Below are 27,418 nucleotides of genomic sequence, written 5' to 3'. Positions count from 1 at the left end.
ACTTCAGCTACACGACTAGCATAACTGAAGTTGTGCATCTTAGATCGATTCTCCCCCCCACAGTGTAGACCAGGCCTTAGGTGCTATAAGTACTCTTCGTTCTTTAGGCATAAAGGAGCTTTGCAGGCATGGGATCGCCTGAAGTAGCTGCAAACTTAGGGGTTGGACGAAGATGCTGAATCCCAATAATTTGCATGGAGCTGGCACATTCTGTATGCACGTATTTAGCAACAAAGTCACAGCTGGCGCACGTCTGATTCCGCTCCCCCGGCGTCTCTCATGGCCTCTCCCCTCACCGCCCCCCACGCCCGGCTCCGGTAACAAGCACGACGCGAGCTGCCGCTGGCTGAAGGGGGAGGCCGCTCGCTCTCTACTCTCGAGCCGCCACTGAGGGAACGGCCCTGCACTTGTCGCCATGGCAACCGCGTTGTTGATCCTGGCAGCGAGCGCGGCCTTCGGAGGAGCAAGGAGCAGCCGCCGCTGCTGCAACCGCCGGGGCCCGCTCTGGTCCCGTTTGCCCCTGTAGGGACAACGACCCCCCGGCCTCTTCTGGGGCCCAGGCAGCGGAGCGAGGTGAGGAGGGGGAGGGACAGGACCATCCCCTCCTTCCTCTGCTGTGCCGCCCTCCCGGCAGGGAGCGCGTGAGGGGCTGTGACAGGCGGTGCTGCCCTCCCCAGGGCCTGGCGCTGGGGCAGCAGTAAATGGGGGGGCCGTGCTGCCTTCCCCGTGGCAGGGGACAGGGACTGTTACAGACCTTTATATGGGGGAAACGTGAGAGGGGAATAGGGGACGTTGGTTTTATATCAATGTGCTTTGATGATAACTTTCTGCATTTCCAATTCTGCTTTTAAGGCTGAATTTGTGCCTGCCCAAGAGCTTACTCCATTATAGTCTAGCTTCTTTTACTGCTTCATCCTGCAGTGAAATCCTAATGCTGTATTTCATGTCATCAGAGTTGTTTCTCCTCCTCTCCATAGCTTGAGTCTCTTCCCTATCCTGGTTAGAACACTTAGCCCTGGAGTTACTGTCCAAATTCACCCATCACCATCCTGTGGCTTGGCTTTGTTTTTTACAACATAAAGCCCAGTCTAATCTGTGTCTCTGAGTTTTGCTTTCCCCAGGGTTTATCTCTAGGACCTCCTGTGTCTTAATTTCTTCTCCCTAAAGAGCCACTTTCACATCCTTTATAGCAGTAGTTCTCAACCAGGGGTACATGAACCCCTGGGGGTATGCCCAGGTCTTCTAGGGGGTACATCAACTGATCTAGATATTTGCCTGGTTTTACAATATGCTACATAAAAAGCACTAGCAAAGTCAGTAAAAACTAAAATTTTGTACAGGCAATGACTTGTTTATACTACTCTATATACTATCCACTGAAAATGTAAGTACAATATTTAAATTCCAATTGATTTGTTTTATGATTACATGGTAAAAATGAGAAAGTAAGCAATTTTTCAGTACTAGCATGCTGTGACCCTTTTGTATTTTTATGTCTGGTTTTGTAAGCAAGTAGTTTTAAACTGAGGTGAAACTTGGGGGTACCAAGACAAATCAGATGCCTGAAAGGGGTACTGTAGTCTGGAAAGGTTGAGAGCCACTGCTTTATAGCTTGGATGAAGTTAATCAGACATCTGGTACAGTGAACCAGCAGAATTTCAGTCAATTTTATGCTGTGGGCTAACAGTGGATCAGCAGACTCTTGCCACCCGTTTATACTCTATTTTAGATTTTGCATGCTCTGTAAATTGTGGAGCACAAGGCTGTAGGGTATGCAAAATGGGCATTAAATGTGCAGACTAGTAAACCAATTACATTGGATCCCCTGACTTCAAAATATTGCAGCATATTTTGTTTAACTATGTATAGCTTGATTTTCACTGTGAGGCCAGCAGTGTGTGTGTGTGATTAGTTTTGTATAGGCACAAATGAGAAGACAGAGTCCCTGCCTTGAACAGTTTACAATCTAAAAGTGGGTAAAAAACAAAGGATTGGAGAAAAGTATAACATACAAGCAAAGTTGGCATGGTGCTGACAGGCATGTGTGTAGAAGCAGAGCATCAGAATTCAGGACCCTCACTTTTGCTCTTAGGTTGGCATGAATTGGATATGCTGAGGCAGCGGCACAACCAGTTCCAAGGAAGCTAGTTAGCGTCTGCCTGTCTGTCTTGCTGTCTTTTAAATTTACTTGCTAAAAAAAGAAAATAAATAGTCTACGTTTGTGTAAGTAAACATCAGTATTGGCAGATGTCATGTACACCTTGTACACAGTAGGTTGCATGTCAACCTCATATACCAGATATGAACGGCCAGTGCCTACAGAGCTTCCTTCTCAGAGAAATACACCAAGGATGCGTCACTATAAGATCATTTAATCATGCATTGTCAGGAACTGCAGGTGTGCGCTTCAGTAAGGTATATTGTATATGGCGCCACATAGTGGCTGAACTCTAGAATGTAGTTTAACATTCTTTTTCCCCACTTTTAAGTTTTACGTTCCTACCATTTACAAAATTTACACTCTTCTGCTATCTTTAAAGTTCAGTATAGCTCAGTCTGTTAAATATCTCTGAATTGTACTGTCTCTGAATCATTTCTAATTACACAACCCAAACAATTTGGTCATCCACTAGTTGCAATGACGGGCTGTGGTCAGTATGGAATCTTTGAGTCATCATCATCTTGTTCTGCATCTACCACCTGTACAGTTTGCTCTGTTGATCGTTCTGAGGCACAAACTGAAGATGTCTGTAGTTTCTGTTGAACTCTCCGTAGCTGGTTTCATCATGTATGAGTTGGGTGATGAATTCTTTACAGCAGCTGGAGTTGTCCATTTTTTTCCTTCATCAGGTGTGACAGTCACCAGGTTCTATGCCAGGCAGTTCTCTAACTGACATCTATTATAAAAGTGTCATAAGTTCTTTTTGGCTTTTTATTTTGATACTATCTTCATGTATGGCCACCTTGGAGCTAGGTTCTTTCCCAGAGTTGAAACAGTAGTTCTGAATTGTCTTCTGAATTGTCAGGAGTTGTGCTGGACTACATCCAGTAGCTGTTATCAGTGTTGATCTGTAGTTCAGAAGAGCAAGGAATGGATCTTCCTGCTGTAGAGTTTTTTTGGGGCTGTCTGTACAGGTCTTTCAGCCTCCCCCTTCACTTGTGCAAATGTGGGCTGCTAGTAATATGGTCCAAATTATATTTCATTTGGAATGACTTAAACTCTTCTGTAGTAAATTGTGGTTTGTTGTCTGTCAATAGTTGGTCTAGAATACCAAAGAGAGCAAAAGTGCACTTCAGGTTCTCAATAACACTGTGACATGTTATGTCTTCCTAGTACGTTATTTCTAGGTACTTGGAAAAATAGTCCATTACAACCAGGTAATGATATCCCCTGAAAAACTGCATAAATCTGCAGTTAGTCTCTTTCAAGCAGAGTGGATATGATTTAAATCAAATTGATGTAAATCATGATTTAATTCACTAGTCAGGAAGACTCCGTTTAATCATGGATTTCTACATAAAAGTGCATTCTTGTTGGTTGTTATAACCTTAATACATATTCTTCACAACTCAGATACATTTTCATTTTTAGAAGGTACACACTACACATTTTTAAGTGATTTATTTTCAAAACTTTTCAGATTCGTTTTACAGCTATATCAGAAAATGAATAATTGGTTATTTCATTTACCAAAGGTAATTGAAGCAGATATTTATGAAGTAATTGGGAGGTGAATGATCTCCAATTCAACAGGTTAATCATTAATATTTGGAGGATTTTCTTGCCATGCTATATTAGGAAGAGAACATCACCAGACAGACATTTAAATTGTTTTATTAACTAAAACAACATTATGTATTCTGGATTCTTTTCTTCAACAGCAAACATATAATGTTTTAACAAAACAAGCATATGAATGTAGTTAAACATTCAAGTTTTTTTTAATCAGGTTTCTTTTTTGTTAAAATTGTTTTTAACTAGAATAGTTAAATAAAATATTTTAAAAAGAAACAAAAATTAAATCAACTATGTCAGCCAGGTCAACATGAGATACTTACTTAAAATATTGGCTTATGCAACTAACTCAGCCATCTTCACCTTCATTTTCCTGTTTGTTCATAATCTGGAAAATAAAAACAAGCTTTCCTGCTTTTTCAGGTCCCAAACAATTTCTCAATTTGGAATGAATTAGTCCAAGGGAAGAAAATATTCTTTCTACACTGGAAGAAGAAGATACTGCTGTTAAAAGTGAGATTATTACTTCATTAGTCTCTGAATCCAAGTGCTTAAGTGACTTCCACCAGTTCATTGGTGTGACTTTCTTTAAAACATCATCAGCAAACATATATTTCTTGAATGGTTCTTATTCCCAAACTGAGTCTCTTTTACGGCCTGCTGCCATTGTAGGTTTTCCCTTCTAATGAAAGAATGGTATGATAGATCTCAAATCAATGAAGGCTACATTCAGAAAGATCTCAAGACTTCTGGAATATGCTGCTCAAAACAGTTTCACTTTTGTTTCTATTACTTGTCCCTCCCTTCTCACATTTATCTCCAGACTTATTCTTTTGTCCAGATCTATTCCGGTGTCAACAATCTTCTATTTATTGAACTTTTTGAAACTTTGCACTTTTAGAAAGAGATAAGGGATTGACTCTGTGTACACAAATTTGCAGAGGGACAATAGGGTTGAGGTCTGTTATTTCTCACCTCTATAAATTATTTATTTATTTATTTAAAAACATTTTTGCTGTTAACAAGCATGTTATTTCTGGAGACAAAAATCCACAGTTTGAGAACTGCAAAATTAAGCATATCTGATGGTATCTTTTAGACCAGGGGTCGGCAACCTTTCAGAAGTGGTGTGCCAAGTCTTCATTTATTCACTTTAATTTAAGGTTTTGCATGCCAGTAATACATTTTAACATTTTTAGAAGGTCTGTCTCTATAATTCTATATTATATAACTAAACTATTGTTGTGTGTAAAGTAAATAAGGTTTTTAAAATGTTTAAGAAGCTTCATTTAAAATTCAATTAAAATGCAGATCCTATCAGTTTAGTGGGATCCTTGGCTTTGCTTTTCCTTGCTGAGTTTTCCAGTGTCTGGCACGTATTTGGATACTTTAAGCTGCACACAGGCTTCTGAGTGATGAGTTGTTAACTGGCTCTGAGAGGGACCGAGGACAGATTTCATGTGTGAATGTACCGGTTCACACAAGTATGTGGATCCAAATGCTGAAAGCATTGCAAACACGATTTTCTTCAAACAGTTAAATTTCATTGGTAGGGACATCCAGCAGGTCAGAATACAGACCCCAGGATCTCTCTCAGTAGTTTCAAGTGCACTCTGCAGATCTCCAAACTTTGATGCCCACAGTTCTGAGCCTTTTAACTGAATGGGCTGCATTTTGAAATCTTCAGCGCCCATCCACTGAATTACAGACAAATCCAAGTCGCTTTTGTTGAACTTTTCAGGTTTAATTAGAAAAGAAAGCATTGGGCCAAATCTCTGGAAATCTTGAAATCTGTCAGAAAATTCTTATTCCAGTTCTTGCATATACATTCCAATCTCATTGACACTGACAGTGTAACATGTCGATAGCTCTTTTATGTGTTGGAAGTAGTGGAAAGTCGAAGTTCGAATATCCCGAGAAAAAACTGCTAGTTTTACAACAAATACCTTCAGGTTTCATAAAGATCCAAAACTGTTTCCCCTGCACCCTGGAGACAGAGGTTGAGTTTGTTTAGGTGAACAGTAGTGTCAGTTAGAAACCTGAGCTTACACAGCCATTTGTCGTCATCCAGTTCAGGGTAGTTTTGTCCTTTTTCCGACAAAAAGGCCTTGATTGCATCAAAACAGTTTACAAAGCGCACCAAAACCTTGCCACGACTTAGCCACCAAATGTTGCTGTGAAGTAGAATGTCGTTATAAGCACCGTCCATCTAATCTAGTAGTGCTTGAAACTGTCTAAGAGTCAAAGCAGGTGGAGCAACAAGGAAATTCACAATTCGCACCACTTGTATTCATCACATTATTAAGCTCTAAATTAGAAATTTTAGCACACAGGTTTTCTTGATGGATGATACAGTGAAATTTGATTGTCAGGCAGCCAATTTGATATTTGAGGAACTTTACAAATCCCTTCTGTTTTCTGACCATAGCAGGAGCACCAAAGAACACCCTGTCAGATTTCTCCCAGTCCCAGAACACCAGTCACTTACCCCAAATCAGTTGGTACTCCCGATCTTACATCAAAGACAACACTGGCAGCCAATTCTGTAGCAAACTAACTATAGGTTTGTTAGTTAAGAAAAAAGAATGAGAATTTAAAGCAGGTAAAATATAATTACAGGTAAATCACAGTTTGTAATTCCAAATGGTGGTAGTGATTAATAAACTGCCAGTTTCCCAAAAGTTTTTTCCATGACTATTCAGATTAACTCTGGGGATCTCTGTCTTCTTGTTTAGTTTTTCTGCCCCGTTAGAATCCTAGCAGTCCGGAGATTAAGGATCTTTTCATGAATTCATATTTACAGCTCCTTTACACTGTAAGCCAGCTGACAGTGTCTGTTCTCACATGGGCTTTTTCTTTGATGACTGATAGTAAGGAAGGCATTCAGAGTCTTTGCCCTGGATCATCACACAGAATGATCATTTGCTTTGAAATTAGCATTTTCTGTTAAAGTCCTTATGTTCTTCATTAGCATTTCACAAAGATTTCTTTGATAGGTAATTTAGTTACAGTAAATGTTTGCTGTTATGTTATAACAGGAATATAATACAGTAATGACCTATTAGCTGTCATGAGGTTTAAACATCTGAATACACCAGTATACATTCAGCAATTACTTTGCTCTATCCTAATAGCAAGTAAATTGGCCTGAATACGTTCTTATATCTAACAGTTGCTTTTGATACTAACACACAAATTAACTGGGCTGTGGCCCTGATGTGACCTAGTTTACCAGCATCACTCTGCCTATTCAGGAGAGAGTGAAAAAAATGTTGATGCCCGATCATGAAAATCCAGAGATGTAGCTGACAAGTTGGAAACCTGAAGGACAGAATGAAAAGCAGGGCCACCAGCAAAAGCCAGAGATGAGTCAGGTCTACCGTATTTACTAGAAGCCCTTATCTGGAAGCCTTTCCCAAAACCAAGATTTTCACTTACAGATCGGTTGAGACAAAAATAATAGTATGTCAAGTTGTTCATGTAGCATTTAGAGTCACATTCACCATTTCCAGTTATTTTCTTTTGTAAGAGCCAAGGACTGAATAGAGCCCTAAATATCCCTTTGTAATTTGGAATTTAAGTACATACAGTATAGTGTTTTTCCAGTCACAGGCATTGGCTTCCAGTTTTTCAGCTCCTGCTCAGCCACAGGCCCTGCCCCAACTCCACCTCTTCCCCCAAGGCCCTGCCATGCCCCCGCTACTCCTTTTCCCACGCCATTCCACCCCCTCTGCCAAGTACGCCCCGTCTGTGCTCCTTTCCCTTCCTCCCGGTGCCTCCTGCATGCCATGGAACAGCTGATTCACGGCAGGTGGGAGACTCTGGAAGGGAGTTGGAGGAGTTGATCGGCGGTGCTGTCGGTGGTCAGGAGGTACGGGAGGTTGGGAGGGTGCTTGGCTGCTGGTGAGTGCTAAGCGCCTGCTATTTTTTTTCCATGGATGCTCCAACCTTGGAGCACTCATGGAATCTGCGCCTGTCTTTCCATTGTAGAAGCCTATGTTGCTTTGGTGTCTAGATCATGGAAATTATTGTGACTAACCCTTTCTATTTCTCATGCAAGTACAATTTAATATAGTAATATATTAAATTTTTCTTGTTTTCTTGTGCATTTAGATGTCATTGTCAAACAGATTGACACTACCCACTGATAAAGAGGATTGGAACAATCATTTACCACCTATACTTTTACCTATGTCATCAACAGCTGGTGTGTCATCATCATCACACAATAAACTATTGAAATACCGAAGATTCAAGGAACAGCAAAAGACGCTTAATCAGATAGTGTGAGTTTCATATAATTCAACCAATAAGTGATGTTCAGATTCAGATTAAAGGACCACTGCATTCCTAGGCAACTGAGAGGTTTTAACAATCTTTTTTTCTTCGAGTTTTATGCTGCCACCCATTACCATCAAAGTGTCTTCCATATAAAATCAATAGCAAGGTCCCTAATGATGTCACGGAGTCTCACTGACACTTTTCCCTTTACAGGATCAAAACTCGGGGGTAGTTTTAGAGGTTTTCTTTGTGAAGGGGAAGGATTGGGAATGAGTGTCAGTTACGATGGAAAGGTTTTCTCAAAAAAGAAGGCTTTGCAATGTTAACTAAAGATGGGTAGACTCTGGATTCACTTCAGCTCCTCTAGAAGATTGTTCTGTAGCTGGGTCCTTGCAACAGAGAAAGCTCTGGCCCCAGCTCTTGCATGTTTTGTTCTAGGTTTAGTGATTTGCATTGTCTCAAAGGAGTGCACCTGTTGTGGTGGTTCATAGATAAGGCTATGATTTAGTCACGGGTATTTTTAATTAAAGTCATGGACAGGTCACAAGCAATAAACAAAAATTCATCGCCTATGACAAAAATTCATCGCCTATATCACAGACAATAAACAAAAATTCATCGCCAGTACTTATACTGTAAATACCCCAGACTAAATCTTGGGAGGGAGGGGTCGCTGCTAGGGAGGGGTCCACAGCACCAGCTGCCTAGGGCTGCTGCTGACTGGCAGCTGCTCCAGTGCCCCAGGACTGCTGCCAGGTACTGCTGACCTCTGCTGCTCCAGCTGCCCTGGGACTGCTGCTGGGGTCTGCCAACAGCAGCTGTTCCAGCCACCCCGGGACTGCTGCTGGGGGCCGCTGACAGCGGCTGCTATGGCTGCCCCAAGGATCACTGCTCAGGCGGTCCCCGGTTCCAGCCGCACTGGCCGCTGCTTGGGCGATCCCTGGGGCCAGCTGCAGCAGCTGCTGCTCGGGTAGTCCTCAGGGCCACTCCAGCAGCAGCTGGTGTGGCTGGCCCTGGCGCTACCTGAGCAGCTGGCCCTAGGGTCAGCCACACTGGCCGCTGCAGAAGTCATGGAGATCACGGAAAGTCATGGAATCTGTGACTTCTGTGACCTTCATGACAGACATGGAGCCCTATTCATAGATCTACATACATTAATATTATACACAAATAATGCTTTACAAGTCCTATGTATGAAAAAGCATTTACAAAAACATTAGAAAGAGTAATTTCATGTAATTTTTGTAGATCTGACTGGTAACTAAATTAACATGGAAATCTATTGCTAAGGTTTTTTTGAAATTTATTTATTGCAACTATCTTTTAAATTACTATATTTCTTTTTCTGCAAGTTTTTAAGGATGTATGATTGCTCTGTTGGTATAAATGCAAGGATGATGTGGGCTAAGAAGGCATCTGTCAGGTTATCCTGAGAGTAGTGTTGGCATTGGAAGTGTGTGTGTTTGCTTGCTTGATCAAAGATAAAGCAGTGCAAAGGAAGCAATCTAACCTAAATCTATAGGGTTAAGAAGCATAGAGAAAGTACATAATTGCCTCAAGATGATTGAATGGAGACTAAGGCCTCAGTCTAGCAATGGCTTTAGCACATGCTTATCTTACTTAGCATGTGAGTCCCATTGATGCCAATTCAATGTTTAAAGTTAAGCACCTGTGTAAGTCTTTGTAGGATTGGAGCCATGTTGGTGAAATGTAGTGAGGGTACTCAGTTGTATGGATAACCCTAATGCATCTCTCTTAAAAGTAAGAGTCATGCAATATCTTTATGCACTGCATGCATATTCCTGTTCACATTTTGAAACATTTTTCTTTTTACTCAGACTATAGTTAAGAAATATGCCCCCCCTTGTTTTCTTTGGAAATAATTCAATTCCTAAATAGATAAAATAAGGCCTGGATTTTACAGTCTGGTCCATGCAGGGGGAATTCCTGCATTAGTTTAGTGTCCTATTGATTTCAGTGGAATTAAGCACTGGCTTAAAGTCAGATTGCAGGATCAAGGCCTAAGAGTAGTTTAGCACAAGGGAATTGGATTAGTACTGAGGAAAAGAGGCAGTGGTATTTTTATTAATAACTATAAAATCAGTTATACAAAGCCATACATTTACATGGTGCTTTACAAGCACAGAGCAAGATAACCTGTCCTGCATGTTTTTCAGTCTATCACAGGGGTCAGCAACCTCTGGCACATGGCTCCTTGGTAGGCTGGGCCAGTTTGTTTACTGCATCGGCAGATTCGGCCGACTGTGGCTCCAACTGGCCGCAGTTTGCTATCCCAGGCCAATGGGGGCGGCAGGAAGAGGCATGGGCCGAGGGATGTGCAGGCCGCAGCTTCCAGCCAAACCTGTCAATGCAACAGGTAAACAAACTGGCCCGGCCTGCCAGGCTGCTTACCCTGGCAAGCCATGTGCCAGAGGTTGCAGACCCCTGGTCTATCACAATACAAGCTTAACAAATACAAAATTAAACCCCTGCATTTTTAGTTCTTAACATCTGAAACCAAATTCTGATTTTCCACTAATATCTGTAGTGGCAGAGTGAGGCCACTTGGAATGCTCGGAATGTTAACTATGTCACATTGATAATTTATTATACAATAAAATGACTGCTGACGTGCATTCTGATAGGCTGAGAAGGATCTCTTGAAGTATGATATTAAATTGTCTTGTTAAATTGATTCTCCTTAAATAAGGTCAGTTATGATCCTCACATATTTAGTGTCATTGATGGCCTAAGATACACTATTTGCAGCTATGTTACAAGAGAATTACATAATCATAATCATACCATCAGTAGGAAGTTCTGCTTAAATATTGATACCTATCCTTAGACTGTACATTGTGTGAATAGTTTAAAATATTATTAATTCCACTCTTGTTAAGTGTAAATGTACTGTTGAGAAAGAGAAGATGATACCTTTGATTTGTTTAAAGGGACACTATAAACCTGAAACTTAGCCAGTTTTAAAAAGAAATTCAGAATAGTTTCAGTTACTGCACTTGTCCCTGAGTCCCCTTGCCAATGTTTGTGGATTTTATAATCATATTTTCTACTTTGTAAAATGATTTTTCCCTTTTTGATTTGTGAAAACCCCACACAGGGAAACAGTAAAACAGCTGTCAAATACTTAATGTAAAGAAACTGGAAAAAATGGACAACAATCAGTTTTTTCCTCTTTCATCTTTTTCAATTTTAAATAATCTTGAGCAATAATAGATTAATAATTTTCAGATGATGTGTAATTTTTTTTAAATGGTCTCTTCTAAATTGTGATTTTTTTTTTAGTATTGTATGTATATTTAGAAATTTTGATAGATACACTTATGAATGTTAAATATAATATTTTAAATTTAAAATGCGGAAGACAGGTTTATTTCAAACATGTCATATAATCTCTAAAATGACCTTGTTCTGTCATGTATGTTAAGAATGGGATTGCTAACTGTAATCAAATATGTTATTGCTATTTTGACTTTTAATTTGTAAACTAGATGGGCAATTATGTGATACCAATACATGAGAATTAAGAAAAACACACTTTTGATGTTGAATACACTATGATGCAACATTAATCAAACAAAGAATACATTAGGTGGAAATATTAAATTGCAATTTTAACTTCAAACTTATTGCCAGTGAGTCTAATAGTGATTGACTATTTTTCTTGAACTGTTCTACTAGGATACGTCTCCTGAACCATATGTCTACTGCTAACAAACTCACTGTGCCAGCTTACTGGTTTTTGAATGTTATAATTCCTGATGTCAGATTTGTATCCATTTATTCTTGTGTACAGACTGTCTGGTTTGGCCAGTGTACATGGCAGAGGGGCATTGCTGGCACATGATGGCATATGTGCAGGTGATGATAGATGTGCAGGTGAACGAGCCCCTGATTCAAAACCATTCAAAAACCAGTAGGAGAACACTTTAATCTCCCTGGTCAATCAATAACAGACATAAAAGTGGCAATTCTTCAACAACAAAAACTTCAAAAACAGACTCCAACATGAAACTGCATAGCTGAAATTAATTTGCAAACTGGACACCATCAAATTAGACCTGAATAAAGACTGGGAGTGGTTGGGTCATTACAAAACCTAAACTTAACTTCCCCCATACTAATTTTCCCCTACTGTTATTCACACCTTCTTCTCAACTGTTTTGTAGTGGTAATGAGAGTGGCCCACTTCAAAGTTATTTTTCTTCCATTGGTATCCTCCTGTTAATTAAATTGTCTCATTATACTGATCTCACACTTGGTAAGGCAGCTGCCATCTTTTCCTGTATTTTCCACTCCATGCATTTTCCTGCTCCTGTATTTTCCACTCCATGCATCTGATGAAGTGGGTTCTAGCTCATGAAAGCTTATGCCCAAATAAATTTTAGTCTCCCAGTGCCACAAGGACTCCTCATTGTTTTTTCTGATACAGACTAACATGGCTACCACTCCGAAACCTGTATATATATGTTCACTTGTTAATGTACAGTGTACTCACATTAAGCAGAATGAGGTGCAATGTTTTGATTGCTAAGGTCAACATGACAGGCCAATACCAGTCATCTAAACTCTTCTAATGGCCATTTAATTATTTTAGTTATTTATTTTTCAATTTATAAATTCATGCAGTAAAAAGAAGAGCATGTTTTTTGCTTCTTAACATATTTAAATAATACAATTAGACTTCCTCAGGAACCTCACTTCACTCAGTCATATATATACACCGGACCCTCACTAGAACGCGCGTCTATATAGCGCAAATTCACGTATGTCACGGTCATGGATCTCAAATTTAATTACTTTAATTGCAATTCATTTTAACGTGGTCCCTGCTATAACTCAGGTCCCCGTGTTAACGCAGTATCACGCATGGATCCCAAATCCCACGTTCTAGTGAAAGTCCCGTGTGTGTACATAAATATATATACACATGCGCACACACACACAGAATATTTTCTTTTAACTGTGATTAAGATATGGATATCTCACTATAGAAGAGAAGAGAGAGCGAGTTGGAGAGTCTTACTCTATAGAGTTGGAATAGTTGGTAAATATGAAAAAGGAATTTGCAGCACTTGAAAATGACTGTATTATGTTATTTTTTAAATATTGTGTAAAAGCTTTTTAAACTATTTCCAACTATAAACTATACTTCAGAATTGACCGGGCTTTAAAAGATTATAAAGCAACCATGGAAGAAAAGTATCGGAGAGTTCCCACACCTCCTGAGCCAGAACTACCTTCTACTGTGAGTTTTTAATTCCTTTCAGCTGTAATGTTTAATTTTAATCATGTTATATTTGATTCTTGTTGATAATGTATTTAGTCTCTTATCTGCAAATGTTTAGCAAATTAGGGCCTAATCCTGCATTAAATCATAAATAGCTTGACCCATGTGAATAGTTCCACTGAAGTCAATATATAGATTCATGCATGTTTGTAAGGTAGAGCTCTTAAGTAGCAATAATATTTGTTCAGCTTGAGAATCACGATTTATATTAATATATTTGTTTTCTGATATGGATTATCATTGTTTACACTCATACTTTGATATGTGACTTGTTTTTGTTATGTTTTCATTTTATTTTTACAGATGAACAGTGAACAAAAAAAACGAAGAGTGAGTTAAATTGTTTACTATTCTACTTTTCTCACAAGAGATACCGCATGATTCCTGCTGAAATAATACAGAAATTGCATGTGTGTGAAGAATTAATAGTGTTAAATTAGGCCAGTTTCTAACAGTTGTCTTTTGGAAGAGATGGCTGTCATGCTGTCTGGAGTGGCTCACGGCCGTGAGTGCCTACCTCAGGACAAACTGCCAAAAATGAGCTAGATGCTCCAAATTGGTGGTATGTTTTATAATTAGATTTCACCAACCGAAGTAACAAATGTGAACTCCTGGATCACTATAATAGTCTTATCATTGAGTCACAGGCAGTCCTCTTAGACTGGAGAGCCTATCTTGCTACCCAGGCAAGCTGGACTAAGTGATAAGTGGTCACTTAAGCAGTGTTTTTCAAACCTGGGTCGAGACTGGCTCGCAGCATATAAGGCACTGGGTCGCTTTGCTGCAATCAGCCATGCCTACTGGGATTTAAAAATCCTGTTGTCGGGGCTGCGCAGCTAAGGCAGACTAGTGCTTACCTTTTCCGACACCGTGCTGTGCCCCGGAAGCAGCCATAACGGGTCTGGCTTCTAGGCAGTGGGGCCATGGGGTCCCGCGTGCTGCCCCCACCCGAAGCACCAGTTCCCAGCCAATGGGGACTGGAGGGGGGTGGTACCTGCAGGCGAGAGTCACGCAAAGCTGCTTGCGTGCTTCTGCCTAGGAGCTAGACATCAGTGAGTTTTGAATTGAGGCCAGAGGTTACATTCTAGCCCCTGGGAAATGAAAGGGTTTGGGAATCATGGAGGTTGTGCCCTGGTTTTAAGGAGAAAATTTATTTATGTGTGTGTATGTACATGTGCAAATCATGGAGCGGATAACTTCTTGTTCTTAAGACAAGGCATATATCTGTGAGCCACTCTGCTCTCAGACGCAAATCTACAGTCCAGCATCTACCCTAAACTAGAAAGAAGCTTGATCACACCTACTTAGCCACTGTGTTCCATACACTTCCCCTGTCAAGTAAGTGTCAGTGTCTAAGATCCAGAGGTGTACAGGTCTTAATGTGGGTGGTAACAAACCCATCACCCACAAGCACCAGCTCATACCTCATTAGTCTGCTGTGTCAGGTAAATGATTAATTGAGCTGCTTTAATATCAGCCTTAGAGGAGGCTATCTATTGTATCAAAGTCACAAAGATGTGCTCCACAAGCATTAGCAGAAACTGAGGCAAGAAAGATAACAATACACTATCTTTGCGTAATGGGGCAGGCAAATTTTTTTTACCTGTTTTGGGGCAGCCTTCAGTGTACTAGTTATTACTTTGACAAGATAATAATCCCACTGATACCCTGACTCTACTGATGAAAGTCTAGTTTAGCGGATTAATGATTATGATATTATTGTCCTTTCAGACCAACTATCTCTTTATGAAGAAGTGTGTGGAAAGTAATCCAGTAGTTCCTATTCAGCAGCAATGGCTGACCTCCATGCTCACTCTGGTGCCTCAGTCCCTTATGGAAGGCAAGGACAGAGAATTACTGGTTGAAGAGCTTTTAGATGAAGTAACAAAAGATTTTGAAATGAGCATGAAGAGATGTGTGGGTAAGAGCTACAAGCTACATTATATTAATATTAATGTATGAATAGGTACATGTTATAATCCATTCAAAATGGTGCTGCAGAAAATCGTCACCGGGGGGAAAAAGAGATGTCCTTAACTCTAGTTTACTGACTTGAAGTAATATCGTAGTGAAGACAAAGCAGTCTGTATTTTTCACCTGAGTTAGTTAGCAGGTCGAGTTATGGAGGCATTTAGTCTTTAATTCCTGCTGCTTACTCATGTGAAGACTATAAACTGTCTTGTCTTTGCTTGGGTGTTACTTTGAGATTAAATAATTTCTGTTATTTTACTTGAGTTGAGAACATATCTATTTTTCTACAGAAGAGACAACCTTCGTGGCTTATCTCTGCCTTACCCATCATTTTTTATGTTAGAGGGCCCTCTTTTCTTGCCTATTCTATTTCAGGGATATTAGCCTTTATTGTTCATTAGTCATATTTTCTCACAAGCACCCTCATCCTTTTTTCCCCACGTTAGTTCTTATGCTCCTGGTAAAAATCTGCAAAGAAACTGTGTTATCCTTCAAATCTCTCCTGAAAACTTAACCTTTGTCATGTTGCCTACAAAATAATTGGTAACAGCTAAAGCTGATGTAATCAAAATTGTCTCACTGTTACTTTATGCTGCTCCCCCATCTGCTTGTTTGTCTCTCATAATATAGATTGTAAGGAACTGTCTTTTTATTGTGTGTGTTTATAGTGCCTAGCTTAATGGTCACTCTATGTATATACTTGATTTCTTACTGGGGCCTCTAGGTGTTGCAATTATACAAATAAAATAATAATTATGTTTGAATTAATGTTCTTCTACTTTCTACTGTTATTAAAGCAAACATAAAAAACATTGTGGTAGGGTGAAGATGAACCAGATGACAAATGCCCTTCTGACTTTCTTTTATTTTGCAAGTTATAAAGTGAGGTGCTTAAAACTGAATATTTTTTGTTGGATGTTTTTTCATAGACATTTCTGAAACTTGTTTTCAAAAGATTTTAAAATGGAATTTTAAATCTAGATTTTTTTTTTAATCTAAAGCTTCCATAATTTTTTTCACACTAAAAGTTTCTGAAAACTGCAAAAGTATTTGTGATAAAATTTTATACCCGATATTTTTGTGGCTAATATTTAAAATTAATAGGTTAGGTTATTCTTTTCATTTAAAATGTTGCCAGCATATTCATAGCGTCCTTACTACTACCAATGCTCTTTTGAAAAGTGGGAACTTTCTTGACCACTTATAGTCTGGAACTTGGTTTAGAATTTGATATGAACAAGACAGCACTTATGGCAGCAGAGTGCCCTGTCACATACACTCCAGTGGAAGTTTTTTTAAGTGTTCTAATTATTTTACATGTTAAGCACTAGTTTATCCAAAACCTTATGAAGATTAAAGTACAGTCTGATAGGAAAAGGAGATTCCTTATTTAATATCAGTTTTCCGCAAAACATACTTGACAATACAAACTTTTAAAATGGCCTCATCAGGGACCTTTGTGGGGGGAAATATTATGAAAAATTTGAGTGATAGTTAAATCTCCATCATACCAGAGTCTTGGTCCTCTCCAGAGAAAGACAGAGAAAATACCAGCCAGTTTCCTTTTGTGGAAATTAAATATAGTTAAATTTCCTTCTAATGGTTACATATTTATAAATGCATTCTAGTGCGAAGTGTTCTTGTGAAACCTGATGTAAAAGGACTTGAAGATGAAAAGGAAGGACCATTACCAGTCTCACCTTTGTGAGTAAATTACATTAAGAAGTAGCCTAGTGACCAATCACCCTTTCAGTTACATTTGGGCGACTCTTATTTAGGGTGACCAGATGTCCCGATTTTATACGGACAGTCCTGATTTTTGGGTCTTTTTCTTATATAGGTTCCTATTACCCCTCTCCCCTGTCCCAATTTTTCACACTTGTTGTCTGGTCACCCTACTCTTACTCAGATGTATAAACACAATAATGGGATAACTGGGCTCCTAGTATTGATTCTGCAATTCAGCAGTAATCAGGCCATTGTTCTTATATAGCAGTTTACATCCAAATGAATCATTAATTCTTTAAAAAATTTTTACGACAGGGCACATTTTGGTACCCTTGCTCACACTGAGCATCGCCCTTCTTCAAGAGTAGTTCTATTTGAAGTCAATGGGACTAATGAAGTAAGGTGTTATTCAATATGAATAAGGATATCAGAATCTAGCCCTGATTATGCAAATCATAAAGATCATGTTGCCCACAACTGAAATGTAGCCACCTCTAGAATGAAATGCGTCTTTTCAATGGTAGAGAGCAATGCTTCACTACACTTTGGCTGCCTCATCCTGCAATCATTGAAGTTGATGGCAAAGCTTCCACTGACTTCAGTGATGTGCGATCCAGCCCTAGGACAGGAAGTAAGTTGAAACTGTAGGGAGATTCAGATAGAATATAAATTCCTAATTTGGAATTTGACTAGGACGTCAGGGTTCATACAAATACTCTTTTGAAGAGTTCAATGGGAATTTTAATGACCACTTGTAGTCTGGAACTTGGTTTTAAATTTAATCTGAAAGATCGCAATTATGGCAGCAGAGTGCCCCCTGTCACATTCTGTTGGTATATTTATTTAGAAGCAAGAGTGCCATTTTCTGAATCACCAGCACTTGCATCTCTCACCCAAATACTAATCCAGTCTGACCCTTCTGAGTTAATAATATCTGATGAAATCACAGTTTATGATGGTGAACCGGTGGTAAAACCAGTTGATCTGAAATAGAGTGTATTATCTCATGGATGAGTGAACAATTTATTTACATAATTTCCACTACATTATGTTGAAGATAGGTGCATAACACCCTTCCCTGCATAAATGTGTGGGTGTATATCTATATCTATATCTATATAGATTTATTTATTTTCAAAATCACACTTTTTAGATCTAAAGGATATTTTACTGAAGTTCTTTAATATGTTGTGTTGTTTGTTTTCTCCACTTGTTGCTTTTACTTTTTCAGAGGTCTGGATTTTTCCAGACCATGGCATAATAGTTTTATACAAGCAAGAAGTCAGATCCTCACAAACTTGCACATTCTTCATCCTACTCTGAAAATTTTACTGGATATTGGTTACACAACATTTTCCAAATTACTTATAGTGGACTTGTCAAATTTCAGGTAAAATATCTTTTGTTGAATTAAAAGATTATAAATGTTGGCTATATGAGCAGTGTTTTTGTAGTTAATAAAAATTTTATGAAATTGCAATTTATTTTAATTTGATATATGAATAATAAAATGCTTAATGTGTTATTTCGGTTCTTTAAGGTCCTATAAGTAGGAAACATCACACTGTAAAATATTTAACATAATTTTCCTACTCTGTGCTGTGAACAAATAGTTCATCTGCTTGTACATTATGAGTAATATCAGTACATTGGGAGTATGTTCTCCCATTAATTCTCTTAAGGCCAGCTCATGAGCAGTAGAACTCAATGGCTAAATTCCCATTGACTTCAGTGGACCAAGACATGACATATAGTAGGACTGATTCCCTGTATTTTTACCTGAAGAAATTGATATGTTCTCTTCTAGCAAGACTGCTAGCTGTAGGGCAACTTCACCAATGTTCATCTCCTTATTTTCCACTATTACATGTTCCCTTTACTATTTACATTTGGTTATTTTTCTCCAGTCTTGCAGTTGATAAATCCAGTTTTATCTTCCTTACCTTTGTTGCTGATCCTGTTCCCAGTATCAGTTCTTCTTTAGTTTTTGGGGCTTTTCAATCTGACCTTAAGAGGATCACTTAGGCTTTCCTTTTTTTAAAGGAAGAATAGACTTCATAGTTTGGTAGATATAGTACAAGACTAAGATCCCAATTCTACACAGTTGTCCCGTTAGATCTTAGAATTTAATTTTCATATCAGTCCTTCGTTTTTCTTTTTCTGGTAAACAGTTTGAAAGGTCCAATTGATTGTGAATCACTGAAGAATGATGTTTCTTTAAACTGTTCAAAAACAGAAGAGAAATTACTGAACACATGGTATCCAAGAGTTATCAATCTCTTCACCAGAAAGGAGGCATTAGAGGGTGTAAAGTCAGATAAAGTTGATTCTTTCTATAACTGCGTGGCTACACTTATGTCTAACCAGGTGAATATCTTTTGAACCTACAATAGTTAACTTTTATATGTAATAATTTGGTGATTTTTAAATAAGCCAGTTCAATATACCATCTGTTATTTTTAATTAAAAAATCTTATTGTTAACTCTCTATTTTCTGGAATCCAGTTAGATTAGGAAAATATATTGCCAGATTTTTAAAAAGTTTTCTTTTCTAAAAGACTTAGATAGTATTACGTGTTTTTATTTTCCCCAAAGCGAATGAAAATTTTGGACATAAAACAGTCTGATAGTCTCTTTCAAGAGACTCAGTCACTTGAAACCTAATCAGTTAAAAAAAGAGATAAAATTGATGAATTCCCCAGCCAGTTTTCGTGGTTGCAAAATTATATTTCCCATATTTTTTAAAAAATCTTTTACCCTGCTGCTGTATTTTAAAACAAACACACACATACAAAGAAGGGAAACTGACAAAGGACTAGTTGTGTAAATATGAATAATGTTCAGTGGGATTAAAGTTGCTCATGTATAAGTGTGTTCAGGATCAAACCCTGAAAAAAAATTATAGGAAAAAGGTTAAAACTAACTATATATAAAGTGCTTTCAAATGCACAAAGTAAGCAAACAAAAATTAAAAATAATTATCATATTCCATCTGTCACTTGTAGTAATGCTTGGGTGCACTAGTAATATTAGTTGTGTTATTGTAACAGTAGCAGATAAAAACACTTTGACAGAAGTGAGTGTTACTTTTAAGGGTCTGATCTAATGCCCACTGAAGTCAGTTGAAGGACTCCTATTGATTTAATTGAGCTCCGGGCAAGGCTCAAGGTACTGAAGTAAAATGGAAGTCCTGATTTATTTAAAAAGTGGAAGAGATATAGTTTTTGGTGCTTTCATGTAATAAGTCAATGTGTGGTATTGTCTAGCTGAAAGAGCTATTGAGAAGAACTGTTGAAGCTTATGTGAAGCTCTTTGATCCTGAAGACAAAAGATGGCTGCCATTGTTTAAGATGGAATTGACTTTTGATGATGAGAAAATGGAGTTCTATCCAAGCCTTCAAGATCTGGAAGAAGCCATTCTGTTTATAGTGACCCGGATAGGGCAGACTCTGCAGGTACAGTTTAATCTTTATTTATCTCTGGAGTCTGTATGTGTAACGTTACAGAGTATATGAAGATGTTAATAATTTAGGATCTTGTCCTGCCCTGGCCAGAAGAGAGTTTAGAAACAGAGTGTAGCCTGGTGCATTGTCTCTGCTGCAAGGATTCTGCAATGCAGAGCATGTTTCCTTATGGCAGTCAGGATGCTGAGCTCTGAGGTGTGTTTTGGTGTGCCTTGGACCAGGAGCCAGTGATTGCCTATGTGCCACCTAATGATTAGTATTTACTGCCAATGGCAACATATGCACTAACAGTCTAAGAGGGAGGCTGGATACCCTCTGTGGTCACAGACGTTCCCCAGTGAGAACAATGTGAGCAGCTTGACAAATAGAGTTTGGACCAATAAAGCCCAACACTACTTCTCTGAGTGATTGCACATCCATTCCACTGTAAGTTTGTGCACACCTCGTGCACAATTATTGGAGATTTTTCCCTCAGCAGTACCTGTTGGGGTGGCATGAGTGCCCTTTGCTGCCTCACACCCCTGCATTCAGGAATAAAGGGCAGAGCCATCCCTGACCTCCCTCGGTTCCTTCATACCACCAGGAACCGTTGTTGGAACTGCTATCCTGGCATTTGAAAGTCCTACCCTCTTTAGTGTAGATAGTACCAGTTGTGTTGGTTTTAGGCTAGTTTAGAGTTTTTTATACATAGTTAGATGACGAGTAAGTTTAGGTTAGTATTTAGTATCATGGAATCACCAGTTTCCGTTTTGGTACTGGTACCGGATTCATGCCTTGTTCTCCGGGCTTTAAGACCTTCACTCAGGTAGCAAGTCTATGCCAGTAAATGACCTGCATCCCAGCTGTCTTGAATGTCTGGGGGAGGTGTATGTGAGTGACAAAGGTGACATTTGTAGGGGGTTCAAGCTCTGCTTTAAGAAAAGGCAACTAGACTCAACAGTCTGCTCATGGAGCTTGCAGTTTGCCCACCATCAGATCCTTCCTGTGCAGAGCAGGTATCAAGCATGTCCAGATCTGTTAGGAGTGCGCCCCTTGATCTGACTGAGTCAAGAAGCAGATCTTTGTTAGAGATGCTGAAGAAGAGGCAATGTAAGTCTTCTAAAGACTCAATACCAGCATTGTCTAGATCTTCAGTGAAAGCAACAAGTGGAGGCAATGACACAGAGGAGTGCTCAAAGAAGAGACACTCCCAGATATCGTCCTTAAACCAAGAGGGGTCACTCACTCCAGAGCCTAGGACGGGCTCGTTGAAACTGATCCAATGTGTGGTATGCCAAAAGGGAAAGAAATAAAGAAACTGGACCTATTCTGAAGGAAGCTTTATTCTACGGGAGGTTTACAGTTTAGAATCATGAACCAGCAGGCTCTGTTGAGTCAGTACGACAGGCTTCCGGATGAGGTAAAGCAGGAGTTCACTGCTATGATAGAGGAGAGCAATTTAGTTGCCAGAACAGCTTGCAGGCAAGTCTAGATGTGGCAGACTCTGCTGCTCGAGCTATGGTTTCTGCCATCACTATGTGGCATTCCTCTTGGTTGCAGTTGTCATGTCTTCTCCCAGAGGTGCAACAAACTCTCCAAGACCTCCCATTTGAAGGCCTCTCGCTCTTTTTTAAAAAGACTGATGAGAGACTACATAGTCTTAAGGATTCAAGAGCAACCCTTAAGTCTCTGGGGATTTATACACTAATGACAAAAAGTAAACAGTTCTGCCTGCAGCAGACCCAGTGGTTTCTGCCTTTCATGTCTCGTACCCAGGACCTGTTTAGGAATAGGGGCAGAAATTACAAGAGGCATCTTCCTCCTCCTCCTTCTTCTATAGCTGCCAGTTCATCTAGGTAAACTGGGTCCTCTAAACAAACACTTTGATCTGTTGGTTAAGAGCAGTCAACCACTACCCAGAATATCTTTTTCCACCCCAATATTTGCCAACCGTCTGTTCCTCTTCCTAAGTGCTTGTCCCGCATCATCATGGATTGCTGGGTCCTAAGCACAGTGGAACTGGGATACACCCTTTAATTTGTTTCTATTCCTTCATTCCACTCCCCTTCCCCATCTGACTTCAGGGACCACTGTCATGAGAATGTTCTGCTTTAGGAAGTCCAGTCTCTCCTTCTCATGAGGGCCATAGAGGAAGTTCCCATGTTGCTCAGAGGCAAGGATTTTAGTCCTGATTCTTCATAATCCTGAAGCAAAGGGGGGTCTCAGACCTATTTTAGATCTAAGACTGCTAGCCAAGATCCTAAAGAAAATAAAATTCTGGATGGTCACTCTAGCTTCTGTTATCCCTTCCCTAGATGACTGGTATGCTGCTCTCAACTTAAGACACTTATTTTCACGTGGCAATTCCCTAGAGCCACTGAAAATGCCTCAGATTTGTGGTCAGTGATCCCACTGATAATTCACATTATTGCCCTATGGCCTGTCAGTAGTTCCTGATATGTTCAACGAAGTGCATGACTGTGGTAACAGCATTCTTGCAAAAGTCAGGAGTCTTACCTAGACAACTGGCTAGTAAGAAGTCAGTCCAGATCTCAGGTACTGTCCAGCATGGCAACTGTGCAGTCCACCTTTGACACACAGGCTCCTAATCAATAAGTAGAAATCTACCCTGACTCCTGTACAAGGAATAGAATTTATTGGAGCAGTCCAGAACTCTACAAAGGCCAGGGCTTTCCTGCTAAGGCTGAGATTCCAAACAATGGAGGTTGTTGCTGTAGCTCTAAAGATACATCCTGTCACTACATTACGAAACTGCATCAAACTTCTGAGGGATTTGCCAGTGTGCACTTGTGTGGTGCAGCATGCCAGAATGCACTTCAAGGAGCTACAAGCTTGGCTAGCTGTGGTGTAGTCATCAGCCTGCCATCATATAGAAATGGTGATTCAAGTACTATTCAGGTCTTGTTCTCCCTGGACTGGTATGTAGAACCTTCAGGGGGTTGTGTGGGAATTCCCTTTGCTTCTCCAGAATAGGCAATCACCCTAGTCACAGATGCATCAAATTTAGGTTGGAGGAGCTCACTTAGGACCCCTTTCAGATGCAAGATCTTTGGTCTTTCCAAAATCTAAAGTGCCTGTGCGTATTAGGGAGCGTTGGGCCATCCATTTGGCTTGCATAGCATTCCTTCCATATGTCCAAGGTCATAATTTGTTGGTGTTCATCAACAACACAACAGTCATGTAACCAAACAAAGCGGAGCCCAGTCCACAAAAGTTATGCCAAGAGGCAATTCTGCTTTGGAATTTTTGCACTGCCAGTTTTATCAGCCTTAAAGATTCTTGTCTTCTAGGAATTCAGAATACTCTTGCAGATCATTTAACCAGGTAATTCACAAATCACTATCAGTGTTCTCATCATCCAGAAGTGTCCAGTTCCATTTTCCAGCTGTGGAGGACTCCCCATGTTAGCAACAAAAGCAAACAAAAAAGTAATCTCTTTTTTTGTTCCTGAGCAGGCAACAACCCAATGGTTCATTGACAATGAACCTGTCAGTGAATAACCCAGATTCATTGTCAGCCCAGGTTCTTTTGTTTTTGTTATTATCATCAACTTAATTCAAATGACTACCATTTTGGATAAAGGATGTATCTGTTAAATAGCTAACACCTCCAGTTTCTTAAATTAAAGTGTGAAGGTTTAAAGCCTTATAGTTAAGATACTGGACTGGAACTCGAGGTTAGCCACAGACTTCCTGGATGACTTTGGGCAAGTACCTGAGGGCTAGATTCCAACAACCTTATTCATACTTAGGCTACTTCCAGAGTAACGTATCACTAATTGATTTCAATGGGGCTAGCCACAGAGTAAGGGTGTCGTAATGTAGCCATATATCTCTTTGTGCCTCTGTTTCTCATCTGTAAAATGGGAATAATACATTGTTTGTTTAGACTGTAGGCTCTTGGGGCAGGGAGTCTTGGTGTGCATGTGTGCACATGGTCGATAGCACAATGGGGCCCCGATCTTGGTTGGGGCCTCTTGTGATTTTGCAACACAAATAAATAATAGCAGCAAGCCCAGTTTTTAAAAAAACCTTTCCAAGTTACATTTTAGGAACATGTATCTAAATTTTGTATTGCTATTCTTTTACTTTTTTAATATAATTATCATTTTCTGCTTCTCTTAGAATGTTCAAACAGTACATTCTTGGCTAGCTGGTGGGGCCACCACTGCAACTCTTGACACTGAACTTGCTGACCATGTCATAGCTTGGGCCTCATCTACACTAAAGAGAGCAATCCAGGCCAACTTGGAAGGTCCAAAAGAACATTTTGAAAGATATGGTAAGTGAGCTAAGACTGCGTTTTGTATGAGAATGTTAGTACTTGAAGTTAATTTTGTGAAATAATTACCCTACTTTTATGTACATGCATTGTGGTTTCAATGTGATTATTACCTTACAGTTGAAAGGTATGGTTGGCTTGTAGATGGTACAGCAGACACACGAATAGAGAGCTTTGAAGCAGAAGAACACAGTTTTGATGAATATACTGCTGTAAGTTTAAATTATACGTTGTATGCATAATTTTTCTTTGGAATAATTAAAAAAATAGAGAAAAATAGGTGTACAGCCGTTAAGCTCACAAAAACATATTGAGTATCCACAAGTGGATTTTTTTTCTGAATAAATGTGGTAATCAGAATAAAGTATTATTTTTAAAGCTTTTTAAAGAATTTATAAATCTTATTAATGGATCTAAATATTTTTTAAAATGTTTCTGCAATTTAACATGTGTACATGTCATTTTGAAGTTTATAGATGAGTTCCTCAGCCTTGCTAAGGAAATCATGAGTTTGCCACTACTAGCTCATTTCCCTATGGTACGTTTGGACTGTGATGATTTGAAACAGGGTTTGACTGATAAAGCAAAAAGCTTTGCCAATATACTAATGGAGAGAATAGTTGCTAATCACATAGCGGAAAATGAAAAGTGAGTATATTTTCTTGCTATAAATTACCACTTTCTTGGAAAGGAATATTATTTAACATAGTTGCATTTCTGTTGTATAGGCATTGTATAAATATATACAGTACTTTACTCCCTTGATTATGCATATGCAAAACTCCTGGTTAACTGAATGTCAGTAGTATCTCAGGGGAATTGCATTGGCTGGTATCTTTTTACTGGACTTCAGGACCTAACTCCAGCAAGAGCACAACCTTTCTATCAGAGCTGGCATGCTTTGGGAAAACTACCTGGCAAGAGATCTACTTCACTGCATTCTTGGCTTCCCAAGTGCAGGTCCGGCTCCAGGCACCAGCCCAGCAAGCAGCTGCTTGAGGCGGCCAACGGTGAGGGGCGTCACGTCTGGGTCTTCAGCAGCAATTCGGCGACGGGTCCCTCACTCCCTCTTGGAGCAAAGGACCAACTGTCTTTGAATTGCCACCAAAGACTGAAGCGGCGGCGGTAGAGTTGCAGATCGTGATCACAGCTTTTTTTTTTTTTTTTTTGCTTGGGGTGGCAAAAACCCTGGAGTCAGCCCTGCCCAAGTGTAAAGTGCCAGAACTGGCCAGCGGAAGGGACTTCACAATTTCTTGAAGCTTTGTATACATGAGAGAGAACTATAGATTATCTATATATGTAAGGGATGAACTGTTAAGAAATAAATAAAAATGTATGATGGCATGATAAAATTCTCAAATACTATTCAAAATACTATGATGCCATGTTACAAGAATGACAAAATGGGGTTACATTCTTATAATGCAAAGCAGACCATACGTGTGTGTGTGTGTGTGAGAGAGAGAGAGAGAGAGAGAGTGTGTTTGTGTGTGTGTGAGAGAGAAAATTAATAACATATGGCCCTAATACTGTGCTTAGGTTTCAATGTATTTATTTTAAAAAAAGAAAAAAAAATTCTGCAACAACTGTATAACATATTTTAAGAGTTACTAGAAAGGTAAAAGTAAAGGACCCTATATGACTCTTACAGCTAATTGATCAAATTCACTGTCACATTGAAATCATGGAATTACACCAGAGATGGACTTGGCCCAGTGATTTTAAAGAGATATTGGAACTATAGTTCCAGGAATGCTTGGTAACTGTCATACACATATTGCTGGTATGGCTCAGCTAGAAACCAAGTTAAACAAAATATTAAACTTTGACATGATTTTACAGAATATGCAAGGAATTTGAAACAATGAAAGAGCGTGCATTAAAAGTTCCTGAGACCACAGAAGAAATGATGGAAATGATAGCTTATGTAGAAAAGGCAAAAACCGCAGGTATTCAGGAACTGCTCATAAAAATCAAGGTAAATGTCTATATTTCTTTTGACTTAAATCCTTCTCCAAACAAGCAGTCACGGACACTGGGGAGTTTCTGTGGAGCTGGGGATCAAAAATCTCCTGTAACAATAGAGGTGCTCGTGCTCCTCAGTTGCTATTCCAGCCACCAGACTAGAATGTCCTCCATACTTTTTGAAAAAAACAACGAGGAGTCTTTGTGGCACCTTAGAGACTAACAAATTTATTTGGGCATAAGCTTTCATGGGCTAGAACCCACTTCATCAGATGCATGAAGTGAAAAATACAGGAGCAGGTATAAATACATGAAAGGATGGGGGTTGCTTTACCAAGTGTGAGGTCAGTTTAACAAGATAAATCAATTAATGGCAGGATACCAAGGGAGGAAAATTAACTTTTGAAGTGGTAAGAGAGTGGCCCATTACAGACAATTGACAAGAAGGTGTGAGTAACAGCAGGGAGAAATTAGTATTGGGGAAATTAAGTTTAGGTTTGACCCAACCACTCCCAGTCTTTATTCAGGCCTAATCTTTTTGAGTTCCTGTCACATGTGGGAAAATTCCCCTCACATTCTGACTGTGTGCAATGGCAAGTCCGCTGTCCCTGACCTGTATATAGATCTTTGCTACATAGCATGTGTTTATATGTGGTTAGGCATTGTCTAAATATACAGTACACT

The 27,418-nt window shown here is 39.3% G+C and overlaps 1 protein-coding gene across 1 annotated transcript in view; it reads left to right on the top strand.

Moving 5' to 3' along the window:
* Positions 1 to 396: 396 nt before the first annotated feature.
* Positions 397 to 27,418, top strand: part of DNAH12 (dynein axonemal heavy chain 12) — a 167,079-nt gene continuing 140,057 nt past the window's right edge. Inside the window, 13 exon segments of the mRNA XM_030570491.1 lie at positions 397 to 573; positions 7,850 to 8,022; positions 13,193 to 13,283; positions 13,629 to 13,655; positions 15,057 to 15,246; positions 16,925 to 17,000; positions 18,256 to 18,414; positions 19,196 to 19,391; positions 20,291 to 20,479; positions 24,613 to 24,769; positions 24,890 to 24,981; positions 25,239 to 25,417; positions 26,612 to 26,747. Coding sequence (XP_030426351.1) covers positions 7,850 to 8,022; positions 13,193 to 13,283; positions 13,629 to 13,655; positions 15,057 to 15,246; positions 16,925 to 17,000; positions 18,256 to 18,414; positions 19,196 to 19,391; positions 20,291 to 20,479; positions 24,613 to 24,769; positions 24,890 to 24,981; positions 25,239 to 25,417; positions 26,612 to 26,747 — 1,665 coding nt within the window. The 5' untranslated portion in view covers positions 397 to 573.

Source organism: Gopherus evgoodei, chromosome 7, assembly GCF_007399415.2.
Source record: "Gopherus evgoodei ecotype Sinaloan lineage chromosome 7, rGopEvg1_v1.p, whole genome shotgun sequence".
Lineage (NCBI taxonomy): Eukaryota > Metazoa > Chordata > Testudines > Testudinidae > Gopherus > Gopherus evgoodei.
The sequence above is the reverse complement of the archived record's forward strand: the minus strand, read 5'-3'. Positions and strand labels throughout refer to the sequence as shown.